The following is a 17,459-nucleotide window of genomic DNA, read 5'->3' on the forward strand; positions in this document are numbered from 1 at the left end:
CACACACTCCGCTGCAGAGGGAAAATCTCATTCTGGAAACATCGGGACTAAGTTCGAAGCACTGAAGACAATTCCACTCCAGTCAATGAGATTCCAGGCGGTAGACGTGTCTGGTGACTCTGGACAGTTTTTCTGAAATTGAAATCATTTGTTTGTCTGTCCATGCACATCACATCTCTTTATTTCCGACCCATTCGAATAATTCCTTTGTGGTGCGCCTTTTTTGTTTTTCTTTTCTTGTCTTGATTTTTATTTCAATAAATTCAGCAATGAAGTCTGTACAGGACTGACGCGTATCAACCATTTAACAATTTATTGTGCACGCAAAGACGAGAAACACTATACTAAAAAAATGGATTATTCAAAAACGTGTCGCGCTCAAAAATAGTGGTGATTTCCAGTTCACATGCTACAATTTGTCTGTGATTTGCGATTTCTCCTCACAGATTTGAGCAATTTTGCTCAAACCTTAGCCTCCAATTATCAGGTTTGCGTACACGTCGCATTGCGCACATTTCTGCCGCGCACGCCACAATTTGCCTGCGCGTATGTGATGTGCGCCGCCAAATCGTTACACGTCAACAGACCTTTAGTTTTAAACAATGCTGTGAGAACTGGATGAATCTCAGACCTCATAATTGAATGCTTTACACGTAAACCGAAATTCAGGTTATTACCCTCAGCATCGCCTATCTCGAATCCGGTGCCCCCTCTCACTGAGGGTGTGTTTTTTTCTTGGCTAGTTTTTCGTATTGTCGGTGAAGTGGTACAGCGAACATCTGCGCCAGTTGTCACCGAGGAAGCTGCGCGAAAAGCACTTGAGCGCCGCCGCGCATGTCGCCAACATTTGAGCGTCCCGCGCTATATCGACTTCTCGCGCTACTGGAAGACCGCGCGCTCCGAGGGCGCGCAGTTGGCAGCATTGCCCGGCGTGGCTCTATTGATCGGCTTCTGTCACGGAGCGGCGGCAGTCGCGACATCGATCCCGCCGTGTAGGTACGGTGGCGGCGTGGGAGCGGGGTGGCCGAGCCAACTGACAGCACGGTGCGCACAGCCATGGCAGGTTAGTGGCGCGCCGGCGGTCGCTGGGGAGGTGCGCTCCGAAAATGCTGCGCGCAGAACAGGTAAGGACGCCGCCCGCACCGAGCCGGCGGCTCCTGGCGCTCAACCACTGTCCTCAAACAGTCCATGTTCTGCTGTCACTATCTGCATTAACAGACCGACACCTCTGCAGATGTTTCTTATTTGTCCTTTGCGGAAAACTAATTGTTCTACAGATGGAGATGATCAACTATGGTTCAGCTATTCTCGGATTTGCTCGCGTTACGCATATTGACGTGGCACTGTGTATTTGGGAACGAAACATTGATTTAACCTCGGCAGGAACTGAAAATTAATTATAGTGATTGCTAAATCCCATTATTAACGTGAATTTCTTTCCCATGCGTGAAACAGTTGGCGCTGTAGTTAGACATGATTATGCGAAATTTTCAGCATGTATGTACTCCTGTTTTAAAGCCTTGGAGGTGAACTAACATACTAAAAATGCCTTGAGCAGTAGTTACATGCAGTACAAATATTACTGCACGGTTGACTCGTCGTTACTATTCCCGATTTTGTGACTGTTGATACTGCTGTTTGTGTATTCAGTGCATGGTACGATTGCCCATATCACAGTTTCGGTGATGTTTATATTACGCATTTTCTGAAGAGTCTTGGTTATTTGGTACTCAAGTCGTTCAAAATAACTGAAAATATTCTGAATGTCTTGTCGCTGGAGATGGCACGCTCTGCATATTGTGCGGTGTCAATGACCTTCGTCATCGGCATGGTCACGTGAGACCTTCCTCACTAAATTTCAAAGCATATCATATTAATCAAAATTTCATCCGTTGTTTAAGAGAAGTCAGTGTTTAATATGAAGATTTCTTCTCTGTTTAATCTTTGGCAGATTATCGCACATAGCCGGCGGGAATCGTTAGACACGTAATGGTTATTTGCCCTGAAATTCTCAAAGTATGAGTAACGATAAAAAAAATTGTGAATCAGTGCTATTTATGTCGGCACGTACAGAAGTCTTCAAACAAAGAATATCAATTAACACAATACGTCGGAGAATACAATATGGAGTTCGTTCTTGTAAATAATTTTGTTTCATAAATATATCGCTTACCAATCCTAGAACTTTTATTTCGTAACACGATTAAATTCGTATCATGGTACTCGCTATAAAGTTCAACTTCAAGCGTACTTTAAATTATATCATTTCTATTTTTCTTTCCATTTATTTTTCGTAGTTAACAGAAGTTTCCGAGTAGTTCTTCTTATCAAAATATTGTAATTAACATTACTCAGTACACAGAATGCGTTTTTATGAACATACCCATGTTATATTCTGTATATCTGTTGCACGTATCAGTGTTTGACTTTCTGTTCCATTGAATCGAACAGTTAAACGAAATGCAGTTTGCGACTGATTTGACAAAATTAAGCTCGTTTTATTGTTTATACTTCTAACTTATAAAAATAGAGGACGCATATATCATTTGTTAATCCAGAGCCTTCAAAATAATTTTTCTCAATGTTCTCGTTATGGTCTCCGATTTCCTCTACCAAGGAATCTTAAATAGTTGCACTCGATATGGTCATGTATTGACTACATAACTGGTTGCCGTACCTTGTCTGTTACCGAATACGTTTTAGTTGCATCAGACACGAGACAGAACTAGAAGCGTACTGCTGCTTAAAGGTATAATAGCAAATTTATCAATGAAACACCAAACCTTCGCAGTGTTGAAATCTCTCTTTCTACAAGTTCCAGTACTGAAGCACTGCATGACATAGGGGGGAAATTACGTGCAACATGCAAGTTACAAGAAGAAGAGATTCTGGCGGAAGTAAAGCTGTGAGGGCAGGTCGTGAGCTGTGTCCGGGTAATACAGTCGGTAAGAGCACTTACCCGTTAAGGACTAGGTTTCGAGTTGAGCCCCGATCTAACACACCGTTTTAGTCTGCCAGGAAGTTTCCAAACAGCGCACACTCCGATGTAGAGTTATAAATTCACTGTCTGCTGTGTTGTCAGAATTGTAGGAGTGTTAGCTAAAGGAATTTCTCGGAGTACCCGTCAAGATCTTGTTTATTGTCTGTCACTTGACAATAACAAGCAATGTGCCGAAATTGGGCACATAGTTTACATCCCAGTCTCCCTGATTTCGGTTATTCGAAATTGCATTTAAGTTAGCGCAGCGTAATACATTACTTTGAACAGGCCACGTCGCATTCCCTCCATCGTCCTTCTAGGACCAAACAATTCATACGTCTCTTAATAACCTGTCAAGGGGCTTATCTCTAGCGTCCCTTACAGCGGCCTGAATTCCCGTCAAAGAGGAAAGCATAATGTTTACTGAGGTAACGTACTATGCTTGCAGAGACCCTTCCACTTAAAGTAATTTTCTTAGCTCCGATGATTAGCGTCCTATAAGTCAATTTGGACAACATCGCTGGTTCGGCAAATATCTTTTTATTTCGCTTATCGTGAAAATGGAATCTATCAGATCCATGAATTCTGTTAATCGGGTGAAAGACTGTAAATCTCCAGAGCCTCATTGTGAGTTGATATCCGGGTTAGAGGGATATTGGCTGTCAGTGGCGCCTCATATAATAAGATGCAGCATAGTCGCGAATAGATCACTGATCCAGAAATCGTAGAATAACTTTATTTCCGTCTCTGATCACAAAATTGTTCTGCTTTAGACTGCCGGTTTCGGTCAGCGACAACGATCTTCAGATCTGGAGCAAAACATGGGAAAACGGAAATAAATCAAATGGACAATCTATCTTAAAACAATAAAATAAACACAATGAAAAGTATTACTTTCAAGTATGTGGAAAACGTGCTCAAAATATGACAGGGTTAACTTGTTGTTGTTGTTGTTGTTGTTGTTGTTGTTGTTGTCTTCAGTCCTGAGACTGGTTTGATGCAGCTCTACATGCTACTCTATCCTGTGCAAGCTGCATCTCCCAGTACTTACTGCAACCTACATCCTTCTGAATCTGCTTAATGTATTCATCTCTCGGTCTCCCCCTACGATTTTCACCCTCCACGCTGCCCTCCAATGCTAAATTTGTGATCCCATGATGCCTCAGAACATGCCCTACCAACCTGTCCCTTCTTGTCAAGTTGTGCCACAAACTCCTCTTCTTCCCAATTCTATTCAATAGCTCCTCATTAGTTACGTGATCTACCCATCTAATCTTCAGCATTCTTCTGTAGCACCACATTTCGAAAGCTTCTATTCTCTTCCTGTCCAAACTATTTATCGTCCATGTTTCACTTCCATACATGGCTACAATCCATACAAATACTTTCAGAAACGACTTCCTGACACTTAAATCAATACTCGATATTAACAAATTTCTCTTTTTCAGAAATGATTTCCTTGCCATTGCCAGTCTACATTTTACATTCTCTCTACTTCAACCATCATCAGTTATTTCGCTCCCCAAATAGCAAAACCCATTTACTAGCCGGCCGCGGTGGTCTAGCGGTTCTGGCGCTGCAGTCCGGAACCGCGGGACTGCTACGGTCGCAGGTTCGAATCCTGCCTCGGGCATGGGTGTGTGTGATGTCCTTAGGTTAGTTAGGTTTAAGTAGTTCTAAGTTCTAGGGGACTTATGATCTAAGATGTTGAGTCCCATAGTGCTCAGAGCCATTTTTGAGCCCATTTACCACTTTAAGTGTCTCATTTCCTAATCTAATTCCCTCAGCATCACCCGATTTAATTCAACTACATTACATTATCCTCGTTTTGCTTTTGTTGATGTTCATCTTACACCCTCCTTTCAAGACACTGTCCATTCCGTTCAACTGCTCTTCCAAGTCCTTTGCTGTCTGACAGAATTTCAATGTCATCGGCGAACCTCAAAGTTTTTATTTCTTCTCCATGGACTTTAATACCTACTCCAAATTTTTCTTTTGTTTCCTTTACTGCTTGCTCAATATACAGATTGGATAACATCAGGGAGAGGCTACAACCCTGTCTCACTCCCTTCCCAACCGCTGCTTCCCTTTCATGCCCCTCGACTCTTTATAACTGCCATCTGGTTTCTGTACAAATTGTAAATAGCATTCCGCTCCCTGTATTTTACCCCTGCCACCTCTAGAATTTGAAAGAGAGTATTCCAGTCAAAATTGTCAAAAGCTTTCTCTAAGTCTACAAATGCTAGAAATGTAGGTTTGCCTTTCCTTAATCTTTCTTCTAAGATAAGTCGTAGGGTCAGTATTGCCTAACGTGTTCCAATATTTCTGCGGAAACCAAACTGATCTTCGCCGAGGTCGGCTTCTACCAGTTTTTCCATTCGTCTGTAAAGAATTCACGTTAGTATTTTGCAGCTGTGACTTATTAAACTGATAGTTTCGTAATTTTCACATCTGTCAACACCTGCTTTCTTTGGGATTGGAATTATTATATTCTTCTTGAAGTCTGAGGGTATTTCGCCTGTCTCATACATCTTGCTCACCAGATGGTAGAGTTTTGTCATGACTGGCTCTCCCAAGGCCGCCAGTAGTTCTAATGGAATGTTGTCTAGGGTTAACCTAATACACTGAAATGACAAGGCATGGAATAACGATATGCACGTATAGAAACGGCGGTAGTATCGCGTACACGAGGTATAAAAGGGCAGTGCTTTGACGGACCTGCCATTTGTACTGAGGTGATTCATGTGAACAGATTTCCTACGTGATTATGGCCGCGCGATGGTAATTAACAGATTTTGCACGCGGACTGGTAGTTGGAGCTAGACACATGGGACATTCAATTTCGGAAATCGTTAGGGAATTAAATATTCAGAGACCCATAGTGTCAGGAATGTGCCGAGAATACTAAATTTTGGGCTTTACCTCTCACCGCGGACGACGCAGTTTGCAACGACCTTCGCTTTACGACCGAGAGCGTAGAATTGTCAGTGCTAACAGACAAGCAACACTATGCGAAATAGCCGCAGAAACCAATGTGGAACGTACGACGAACGTATACATTAGAACAGTGCGGCGAAATTTTGCGTTAAGGGGCTGTGGCAGCAGATGACCGACGCGAGTGACTTTGCTGACAGCACGACATCGCCTGCAGCGCCTGTCCTGGGCTCGTGACCATATTGATTGGACCCTAGACGATTGGGAGACCTTGGCCTGGTCAGATGAGTCCCGATATTAGTTGGTAAGAGCTGATGGTAGGGTTAGTGCGTGGCTACTATTTGCACCCATTCATGGACTTCATGTTCCCAAACAACAATGGAATTTTTGTGGACGACAATGCGCCATGTTACAGGGCCACAGCTGTCTGCGATAGGTTTGAAGAACATTCCGGACAGTTTGGGCGAATAATTTGACCTCCCAGATCGCCCTACATGAATCCCCTCGAACATTTATGGAACATAATCGAGACCTTAGTTCGTGCACAAAATCCTGCGCCGGCAGCACCATCGCAATTATGGACAGCTAGAGAGCCAGTATGGCTCAATATTTTTGCAGGGGCTTCCAACGACTTGTTGAGTCCATGCCACATCGATTTGCTGATCTGCATCGGTCAAAAGGAGACCCGACACGATTTTAGGAGGTATCCCATGAGTTTCGTCACCAGCGTATAATGAAGCCGTGTTGGTTTCATAAAAAAAAAATACCCACAAAATCAGCTTAGCATCGTCGCACATATTTAAAATACTGTGTAACCTAGGCCACAAAGCCGGTCTAGAGTCATTCCGTTAATAGCGGTACTGTTCATAACAACCTGCGGTACAGTAGCCTACACGTATTCATCGATTACATAGTTTTACAAAATGTGCTAAAAAGATAAATACTATAGGTAAAGACTACAGTGGGTTTATCTTTTTTTTCCTTTGTTGGATTTAGATCGCCCCCAAAGGGGGCGGGCTGGCAGCAGCTTAGTACGCTGCTCTTCAGCCCACAGAATTTTTAAAACATAAGAAAATAAGAAACAATAAAAGCAGGCGATAAAACGGTGACATAAATTGTGAAACGACGGATAATTGTGGAAAATTAAAACATAAAAAATGGTGGGCAATGATAATAAAATACACAGCAAACAGACAGGGAAAATAGTAGACAGACAATTTAAAAAAAAGCGGCGACAGTCTGATTTCTGTTCGCAAGAGATATAAAAATCACACCCAGCGACAGTATGATGTCCATTCGCAACACTTCGGAAAAGACGCACAACACTTAACAATCACTGTAAACAGTGCACTAAAAAGTCGGCACGAAGATGACACACCACAGGCAATGGCTGGCAGATTGGGTGGGGGGGGGGGGGGCAGGACAGATAAGGGGGAGTAAGTTTATCGTTTTTTTTTCCTTTATTGAGTTTCGATTCCCCCCCCCCCCCCCAAAGGGGGCGGGCTGGCAGCAGCTTAGTACGCCGCTCTTCAGCCTACAGAACTTGTATTTAAAAAAATGAAGATAATAAATAATAAAAGCAGGCGATAAAATCGGTGACTTAAATGGTAAAATGGCGGAAAATTGTGGAAAAATAAAATACACAGGAAGCAGTCAGGTAAAATAATAGACAGACAATTAAAAAACACGGCGACAGTCTGGTTTCTGTTCGAAAGAGATACAAAAATCACACCCAGCGACAGCATGATTTCTGTTCGCAACACTATGTAAAGACGCACAACACTGAACACTCACTTGAACACTGCACTAAGAAGTTGGCACAAATATGACGCACCACAGCCGAGGGCAGATGGGGGGAACCTGGACAGATGATGGGAAACAAAAGGGGGTGGGGGAAGGAGAGGAAAAACAAAGTGGGGGGGGGGGGGAGGTGATCGAGCGTACAAGTTATAACAGTGATAAAATTAATAACTTAAAAGCAAGAATAAAGTTTAATTTAAAATTGTTAAAAAGGAAATGGTCAAGTGTTCTGAGATTCTCTTGCAATGATTTTAGAAATATAAATAACACAAACAAGGACAAACTTATGGAGCTAACAGCATATAAAAATGAAAAACATAATTAGTGAAATAAGCCAAATTGATGAAACGAGACGGAAAGAAATCAGACCACCCTCTGGCGTAGCCGCCAGACTGTAGTATAGGCGAGAAGTCTTCGGAGGAACTGAACCGCCAGAAGGCCTCTCGAACCATGCGACATGCAGTTCAAAGAAAAGAAAAAGAAAACATTGTACCAGTCACTTAATAACATTATCTAGTTAATGAAATATATTATACAAAACAGATAATGGGAACTCACACGAGAATAACAAGATCAACGTACGAAAATGAAGCGAATGTGGTAATGCACTCTATGTTAGGCAACAACAAGACACACAAATTTCAAGCTCTCATAACAAACTGAGAGCACAGTGCTTTTGCACCTGTGGAGAATACGCATACTATTCTCAATGCTCTTCATAGTATGACTACTGACGAGTTTTTGCTAAATGCAACGATATGGTAGTTTTGTTGCATGACACTAAAAGAGCAGCCGGTCTTGCCGGTATAATATTTATCACAATTATTACAAGGATTATTTGGAAAGTAAGGAGCGATCGGTCACGAAATGGAAAATACAGTGAAAATCTGACGAAGTATTGTACAGATGCGTTGGGCACTGTGTCTAGTACGCCAATCGCTCGCATCATGTCGCTCTTTTCAGTTCTGATCTCGCAGTGAGAACGTAAAGATGGCTAGAAATTAACGTCTCCTACCAAGTATGAGGGTCTAACGAAAGATTTCGCCTGAACCTATGCAATCCACATAACGTAACTGTCATGCGGTTCGTTCTACATGACAATTCTCGGCCGCACTCTGCAGGGGCAATGAAGATGCTCCTGCAGCGTTTTCTATAGGAAGTGTTTGATCACCCACAATACAGCCCGTAATTGGCTACCCCTGAAGTTCATCTCTGCTCAAATGAACCGCTGGCTATGAAAACAATATTTTGACACAGACAACGAGCTGCAGTCCAGAGTAGAAAATTGTCGAAAAGCACTGGCGGCTGTCTTCTATAACGAGGGAATTGAAAAGTTGGTACGACGCTACGACAGATGTCCAAGTCTGAGCGGCGACTGTGTAGAGAAATAGCTGGAAGGTGTAGCTAACCGTTTCAAACACAACAGTTTTGATTTTCACTGTGGTTTCCATTTCGCGACATATCGTTATTTACTTTCCGAATAGCCCTCGTACAATCACTCCTGTATATCCCAGACACATCAAATTTATCATATGCATTTTTAAACTTTTGTTTTTGACCTAGTCTCAGAGTGTTGTTAAATTGAAGCTTCGTGTACTGTGCGCCACCCTGCTTGGTGCTTGCCGAGTAAAGCGCTGAGCGCTTGACGCTGTCCAGTAGTTTGGAACGCATTTGGAAATAGCTGCAGGGCTGTGACAGTATCGTCACAGGCATGGGGGAGAACTGGGCCATGACACGGGCCCGCCCTTTGTGCCGCACAGACTGTTCCTCATTCATGAGACTTGACATAATGGGCTATATTCTGCTTCGTTTGGTTCTACACGCTCGTTCACGGCTGACGCTGTTTCACCAGGGCTGTTATAATCTTGTTCTGTTCCCAGCACTTCATACACCGTGCTCAAACGAAAAACAAGCTTATGACACGTGCAACGGGAGAGGGGGTCATAAGACATGCGCACAGATATATCGAAACATCTCCGCTTACTCAAAACTGATTGTATTTTATTTGCCGGCCGCTTAAAGTAGCGATTGTTATGCGGAAATAAAACGTAAATCGTTTAAATCATGTAGGAAACCTGTGTCGCCGAAACCTTGCGTAATAAATACCATCGTCAAAACAAGTTTTATGTTGACAGCGCTATTACAAAGTAGCATAAAAATTCACCTCCTTCCGTAATAACTTCTCGTTAATTGCACCTTTGAGAGAGTGGCGCGTTCAAATAACTTTCCAGCCAAGCAGGTTATCAATTATGACAATCAAGATTTCAGAATGATTACCACTTGCAACGACCTTTGTACACCGTAGTTTACACAAGTGAAGATGAGGCTGAACATCACAATAACATAGTAAGCACCTTGCTTCAGGAGATGGGAAGTCCTCCAGCCTCGAAACAATCGGCAATCAGACCGAACACGGGCCGCATTGCTAATGTCTGGATTTTCACCCACGAGAACGGTGATTCAAATTCCTCTAAAGCCTTCCTGACTTACATTTTCTGTTTTTCTTTTTTTTTAACTCTTGAGGTAATCCTGGGATGCTTCCTCTGAAGAGGACACTGTCCCAAATTTATTGAGCATCCTTCCTGAATCAAGCCTGTACACTAGCTCTGATGGCCTCGTTGCCGACGGGGCGTTAAATTCTAACCTACCGTACTTTCTCTTTCAGTCCAGTCTTACACGGACACAGTTTACTTGAGCAGTATTCTACTGTGGGTCATGCAGACGTTCTAAAACCTCTTACTTATGCAAACACCAGTTTTCCAATACATTGTTCTTAAATTGTAATACCAAGACGTGTCTAATAGCCTTGTAAAGGAGATCTGCGTATAAATAAAATTACTACTACTACTACTACTTGTACTGTTGCTGCCGCTGTTAATGCTGGCAATAAATCGAAGCTTGCCATCAGCTTAATCTACAAACGGATCTGTGATCGTTCCACTTACAGCCATCCCACAGTAAGGCATATGTGGGACTCGTCTGATACCAGTTATGACTGTGTAAGCAATTTTATGAAATGTACAACTCAGCTTTTTTTTATATATCGAAGGCTAGTTGCCAGACTTCCCTCAGGTCCGACTGGAGTCTTATAAATTTTTATCGAATAATGCTTCTATATACATACTCGAGCCCTTGCTAGAAGTCTGCGACATCAACTAATACTATCTGCTATGTCAGTACATAATACGAATATTACTTCTTCTGTTACATATCTTTGGACACAGTTGACTATTTTTTCCAGTTGTGGCTTACTTCAACTACTCATTTCGCAGACACACAGATTTTGTACAACAGCAGCATTAGCTTGATATTATTTTATTTATTTATTTATTTTTTTTTTTTTTTTTGTTGCATGTCTCATTTCTTACTGGGACGCCATTAAAGCAGCTGCTTGGCGGGACACAAACGCTGCAATCCAGAGCATTACTATGTTCAGTTTAGTCAAATCGGACAATATATACATAAATATTTTGAGTCCTATTTCCGTCGACTCTAATGACTTTTTGAATTCGTTTCTAAAGATAGTTTCGTTGCTGCTCTTTGTTCTTGATAATTCGCAGCCTTTCACCGTAGATTATGACGTGTACAAGGAAGAAAAATCATAAGACGAAAACAAAATCCGGTAGCATTCTAATGACTACCTCGTTTTCCATTCTTGTGAACAGCCATTTCATTAGTAGTATACGAGTAGAAATGCTGTGACGAAGAGCGGCAGTCTTTGCAAAAAAAGGATTCCAGAGAAGACCATGACCTGTGCTTGATAACCTCCTCCATGCTAGCTCCTTTGTCGGTCAAATTAAACTACCGCAACGACGAGCACAATGTTCCCAGTCAGTATTCTGTTTGAAGTCCAGTCCATTGAGAACATACCATTCTCGTACATTACACGTCACCAGTCTAATGTTTGATGCGCCTTACAGCATACTTGAATTTTCCAGTTTCAGACTCAAAATACAATATATATTAAATTCTCATTTACGAGGCTCAAGCTAAAGTACACGAGCTCAAACCACCTGTCGCATGCCTTATTTGAAACTGTATCCCTGATACTGCTATATGACAATTGTCGTACTGCCTAGTAAAGACAGTTTATCGCCCAAATTTACAGGTCTTCTCCATGCTTAGAAACGAATATATATGTGAATTTTCTCATTTAAAAGGTCACTGCATCTATAACAACATACTTACCCTACGCAATGAATCGACACTCATGCTACTTGCCAAGATGCAAGGAAACACTGCAGGAAGAGTTGCAGACATATAGGCGCAAGTGAATATCTCAGATTTCGTCTTTTAAAGTAAAATATTAACGAGATATGGTGCAGGCATGAGTGAGTGGTCTATTCATATTCTACACACATAAAAAAAAGTTTATCATCTCGATTCCGAGAGTTCCGGAACCTGTACAGAAACTTGGAATAGAGGTCAGCATAAACATCATTTCCTCCCTTTTTTTTTGCTCATGACAACCACACATAGCATGTTGTACCAACATACAGCGAGACCTTCAGAGGTTGTGGTCCAGATTGCTGTACACACCGGTACCTCTAATACCCAGTTGCACGTCTTCTGGCATTGATGCACGCCTGTATTCGTCGTGGAATACTATCCACAAGTTCATCAAGGCACTGTTGGTCCAGATTGTTTCACTCCTCAACGGTGATTCGGCGTAGATCCCTCAGAGTGGTTGGTGGGTCACGTCGTCCGTAAACAGCCCTTTTCAATCCATCCCAGGCATGTTCGATAGGGTTCATGTCTGGAGAACATGCTGGCCACTCTAGTCGAGCGATGTCGTTATCCTGAAGGAAATCATTCACAAGATGTGCGCGATGGGGGCGCGAATTATCGTCCATGAAGACGAATACCTCGCCAGTATGCTGCCGATATGGTTGCCTATCTGTCGGAGGATGGCATTCACGTATCGTACAGCTGCTGCGGTGCCTTCCATGACCAGCAGCGGTGTACGTCGGCCCTACATAATGCCACCCCAAAACAGCAGGGAACTTCCACCTTGCTGCACTCGCTGGACCACCTTGCAGCACTCGCTGGACCACCTTGCAGCACTCGCTGGGCAGTGTGTCTAAGGTATTCAGCCTGACCGGGTTGCCTCCAAACACGTCTCCGACGATTGTCTGGTTGAAGGCTTAGGCGACACTCATCGGTGATGAGAACGTGATGTCAGTCCTGAGCGGTTCATTCGCCATGTTGGTGGGCCCATCTGTACCGCGCTGAATGTTGTCGTGGTTGCAAAGATGGACCTCGCCTTGGACGTCGGAGTGAAGTTGCGCCTCATACAGCTTATTGCGCACAGTTTGAGACGTAACACGACGTCCTGTGGCTGCACGAAAAGCATTATTCAACATGGTGGCGTTGCTGTCAGGGTTCCTCCGAGCCATAATCCGTAGCTAGTGGTCATCCACTGCAGTAGCAGCCTTTGGGCGGCCTGAGCGAGGCATGTCATCGACAGTTACTGTCTGTTTCTATCCCCTCCATGTCCGAACAACATCGCTTTTGTTCACTCCAAGACACCTGGACACTTCCCTTGTTGAGAGCTCTTCCTGGCACAGAGTATCAATGCGGACGCTATCAAACCGCGGTACTGACCGTCTAGGCATGGCTGGACTACAGACAACACGAGCCGTGTACTTCCTTCCTGGTGGAATGACTGGAACTGATAGTCTGTCGGGCCCCCTCCGTCTTAATAGATGCTGCTCATGCATGGTTGTTTACATCTTTCGGCGGGTTTAGTGACATCTCTGAACAGTCAAAGGGACTGTGTCTGTGATACAATATCCACAGTCAACATCTATCCTCAGGAGTTCTGGTAACCGGGACTTAACATCTGAGGTCATCATTCTCCTAGGCTTAAAACTACTTAAACCTAACTAACCTAAGGACATCACACACATGCATGCCCGAGGCAGGATTCTAACCTGCGACCGTAGCAGCAGCGCGGTTCCGGACTGAAGCGCCTAGAATCGCTCGGCCACAGCTGCTGGCGTATAAACCTTTGTAATGTGGTGTATGCATCTGTAATTTTAAGAATACATCCTGTATCAAAAACACTTTGGAAAACTTATGGAAACGCAGCAAAGCATAAGATCGTTCTTTTAGATGTATTCGAAAAACGTTTGTTTTTGGGTTACTAATGAAAGAAAATTTAACGAAATTCCCCAGGTGGAAATGCATAACCGATGTATCCTGACTTCTCGTCATATATGGGATGCCTAGAAAAGCTGTTTCTCGGATCGCCAGACAACTATTCAAGCAAATCGTATTAATGAACTTTATTGCAACAGGAAATGATTACAATATTTATGAAATACAGATGTGTCGCAAGCAAAGGGTGACACGCAAAATAAGAAATCTCATCAGCATATACAAGTCCTATTACGAGTGAAGTAATATAGTGCATGCTTCTATCCAGGTCGCTGGTCTTGACGATTCTCTAGAACTGGTATAACTGGGCCGCCGCTAGTCGGTGCGGCGCGTATGTTTTCGAGTAGAGGGCGCTGCCGTCGCGTTGTCCTGGAGAGGGGTCGGTAAGCGTGCAATTGGCTGACGACTTCTTCAGAGCCCTGTCTGCTCTAACGTTTCCGACTGGTGTGCCGGCTCATGACTTTACGCCGGAACAGTAACATGTTAAAAAATCTTTTCCTTGCTTGTATTCACGCGTATATTCGTCGAATCGCGGAGTGTCACATCCTATAAAATTGCCACAGTGTCGACTCGAATCGCAGGTATTCAGGACACGTTGATGAAGCATATCCCCATCAGGAATATCTTCTGCATAAAGCCATTTCTAGAGGCACCGTAGGTAAAAATCTCAACCACAGACATTAATCGAACAAGCAAGTTGTGGAACTGGTCCCGTCTCCCTGCCCATTAGTCATTGTAGAGTATTACCAGGTTCATCTTAAACAGTGTGAAATGTGCCATTAATTTATTTCAATGCCCGATTGCGGCTGATGTTGGAATTTCAATTTCGCTATAGTAAACATTTGTTAAACAGTAGTCGGGGGTTAAATGATTAATAAAAGTCGCTAATTTTACAAAGGTCACCAGTTGAACGGTCGTCTTACCTTTCCTTCTTTCTTTCTCTCTTCACTTAACGATTTAGTTTTATACAAATGGACATAAATTTACTTGATTGAATTGAAAATCTGGTATGCTTCACAAACTAGTATCTAAGAAGAAATTACCACGATAAATCATGTGTCGTAGTGGTTAAATACGGAAAAAATTGTCATGTATTAACACACAAAATTATTCTAGTAAATCTTCAGTTGAAGAAAAGGTTCACTAAGGCCCATTGTGATAAGAACAGACCCAGCCAAAGCTTTAGATCGGCAGCACACTACGATTATCCTGGCCTTAATAAGATGTATTATTGTGGGTTTTATGCGAAGAGTGAAGGAAACAATGAATACTTATGAAGCCCTTGTGCCAAATTTTCTCTACAGTTGTATGCACTAAACGTCAAGCGCTTTCTTGTAAAGAATAACACTTGCGGACAGCTGATTATGAAACACATGATTTGGAGTGATGACTCACGCGGCACCATACGGCGGCCAGATGGGAAGGTGTGTGTGTGTGTGTGTGTGTGTGTGTGTGTGTGTGTGTGTGTGTGTGTTGGGAATGCCTGTAGTGCAGTAACGAGCAACGATATTAAACTAGGCAGCAAAACACGAGGAACGGGTCAGTACATATTGCAACAGCGAGGGCAAGGTGGAAAGTTATCACCCTGGCATTGAAAGCCTGCCTTTAGAAAATCTTTGATTTTACAAAATACGAGTAGTTCCCTTGCAGTAAGATGCACTTAGTCAACGTTCTTCTTCTTAAGATTCCATCCCTAAATTGATTTTTGGGCGATGTATTGTCCCTTTACATTTGGCAACGCCCCTTAATTGGACTAAAAAAATATATGTGGGAACAAGCAGAAATCAGAGAGCTTAATCTGGTAAATTAGGCTGAATGTTCCCATAACCCGACTTCAGATCCCTCGATATTATTGCTGTTTCGTTTCTACCGTGAAGTGGTGCACCGACGACTAATTCACAGTAACAAATAAGCATACTAGATTGATTTGAACGGCCTGGTAATTATTGACAAAATAATTTTCGCATTTGACTTTTGTAACCATTCAACGTATTTTCCACCCACATTGTACGAAGGTTTTACTTAAGTAATTTTTCATGTAAGATGTACCGGACTCTATCTTCCGATATGACTACTGCGTTCGCTGTATCGTACATCGTGAAACACCTCTCATCCAAACCATAAAAACTACTTAGACTCATCAACAAAATTATTCTGTAGATGAGGTTGACGCTTTACTTTCGTTATTCCGCAACCTTTAGCAGCACAACAATACAAAAATTTCATTGATATCAACACCACGTGCATGCCACGCCATGAACGTTTCTCTTTATTCTCGTATTTCACCGACTGCACGTACCCCAGGAGAAGTTTCACCTCTCTGAAAAGCAGTCGACTGGTCGGGATTTCGGGGAAGAAACATCCTGCCTTCTGAAAATACTTTACAATCCTGGAGGAGGTCTAATTGCCCAAGATATTTGTAATATATGTAGGAAGGAGAGTTCCAACAATGGCACGTTGGCCTGAAATATTGTTCGGTTAACACACACACACAAACACACACACACACACAAACCAGACTTTTCCCGTTACACTCTAAAAGACGACTGTTGTTGGAACATGGGAGAATCTGCCAGAACGTTACACAAAATCAGGTGAACAGAGGAAGACTTTTTACTTCTGCATGCGCAGGAGAAGGCAACATGCATAACCTTTGCGATATCACGAGAGCATTCCCTCGAAACACAAATGGGAGCGATGCAAATACCCAGAGTGAAACACATGTCTTTGGAGGCAGACGGATGGTCATGAACGGTAATAGGGGATGCTGATCTATTTCTGGGGTGAGTGAAACGCAGACCTGAAATTATTTAAGCGATTGCAGGAAGGTGTTACAAAAAGTCAAAAGACTTGTAACAGACGGGCCGGCGACTAAAAGCCCAGAAAAAAAAGAAAACATGTTCACATCTTAATGCGAAAGGCAAAGGTCCCGAGTTCGAGTCTCGGTCCGGCACACAGTTTTAATCTGCCAGGAAGTTTCAATTGATATACTGTTTATTTACACAAATAGCTGCGTTAACGGAACAATTTTTAAACACGAGAGGAAATAGAAATAAAGAGCCGAAAACTTATGAAGGTATAAAAAAGTGTATCTAGTCGTGAACAGACGTCTGAAGATGAACCTGTCGGTTCGAAACAGGTAAGGGCTCTGTTCGTGTAAACAAATGACATCAACAATAGTGGCTGTTTGCTTTTTTCTTCTTCTTTGTAAGAATTAATCTGTATGTTCATGTCTGCAAAGTTACTGACAGAAAGTAGCATTACTTTTAACTACAAAATTTATTGCAGTCAAAAGCTCACGTAAATTCTTTAAAGTCTTCATCTGTTCACCTGATTTTGTTTAACGTTCTGGCAGATTCTCCCAAGTTTCGACTGAAAAGTAGTAATTTTACTTTTATATTTTAAGTAGTTTACTTTTGTATTTATTTAGTTCATCGTTGTAATGTAGTCGCATATCTACTTGTACACAATTTCGTCTCAGTTTTGTTGTAGCGCTATTGAAAATGACTTATCGGTGTAGCCATTAAAGAATTTGTTAGTAATATGTGTATATATGTGTGTGTGTGTGTGTGTGTGTGTGTGTGTG

The 17,459-nt window shown here is 42.5% G+C and overlaps 1 protein-coding gene across 2 annotated transcripts in view; it reads left to right on the forward strand.

Moving 5' to 3' along the window:
- The first annotated feature begins 966 nt into the window (after positions 1-966).
- The window catches only part of LOC126195906 (septin-2), a 318,131-nt gene continuing 301,638 nt past the window's right edge, over positions 967-17,459 (forward strand). The window contains exon 1 of one of the 2 annotated variants that reach the window (XM_049934527.1): positions 967-1,063. In XM_049934527.1, the coding sequence (XP_049790484.1) occupies positions 1,057-1,063 (7 nt within the window). In that variant the 5' untranslated portion in view covers positions 967-1,056. Of the gene's footprint in view, positions 1,125-17,459 lie in introns of both variants that reach the window. The other variant, XM_049934526.1, reaches the window with a different exon arrangement.

The sequence above is a fragment of the Schistocerca nitens genome, chromosome 1, assembly GCF_023898315.1.
Source record: "Schistocerca nitens isolate TAMUIC-IGC-003100 chromosome 1, iqSchNite1.1, whole genome shotgun sequence".
Lineage (NCBI taxonomy): Eukaryota > Metazoa > Arthropoda > Insecta > Orthoptera > Acrididae > Schistocerca > Schistocerca nitens.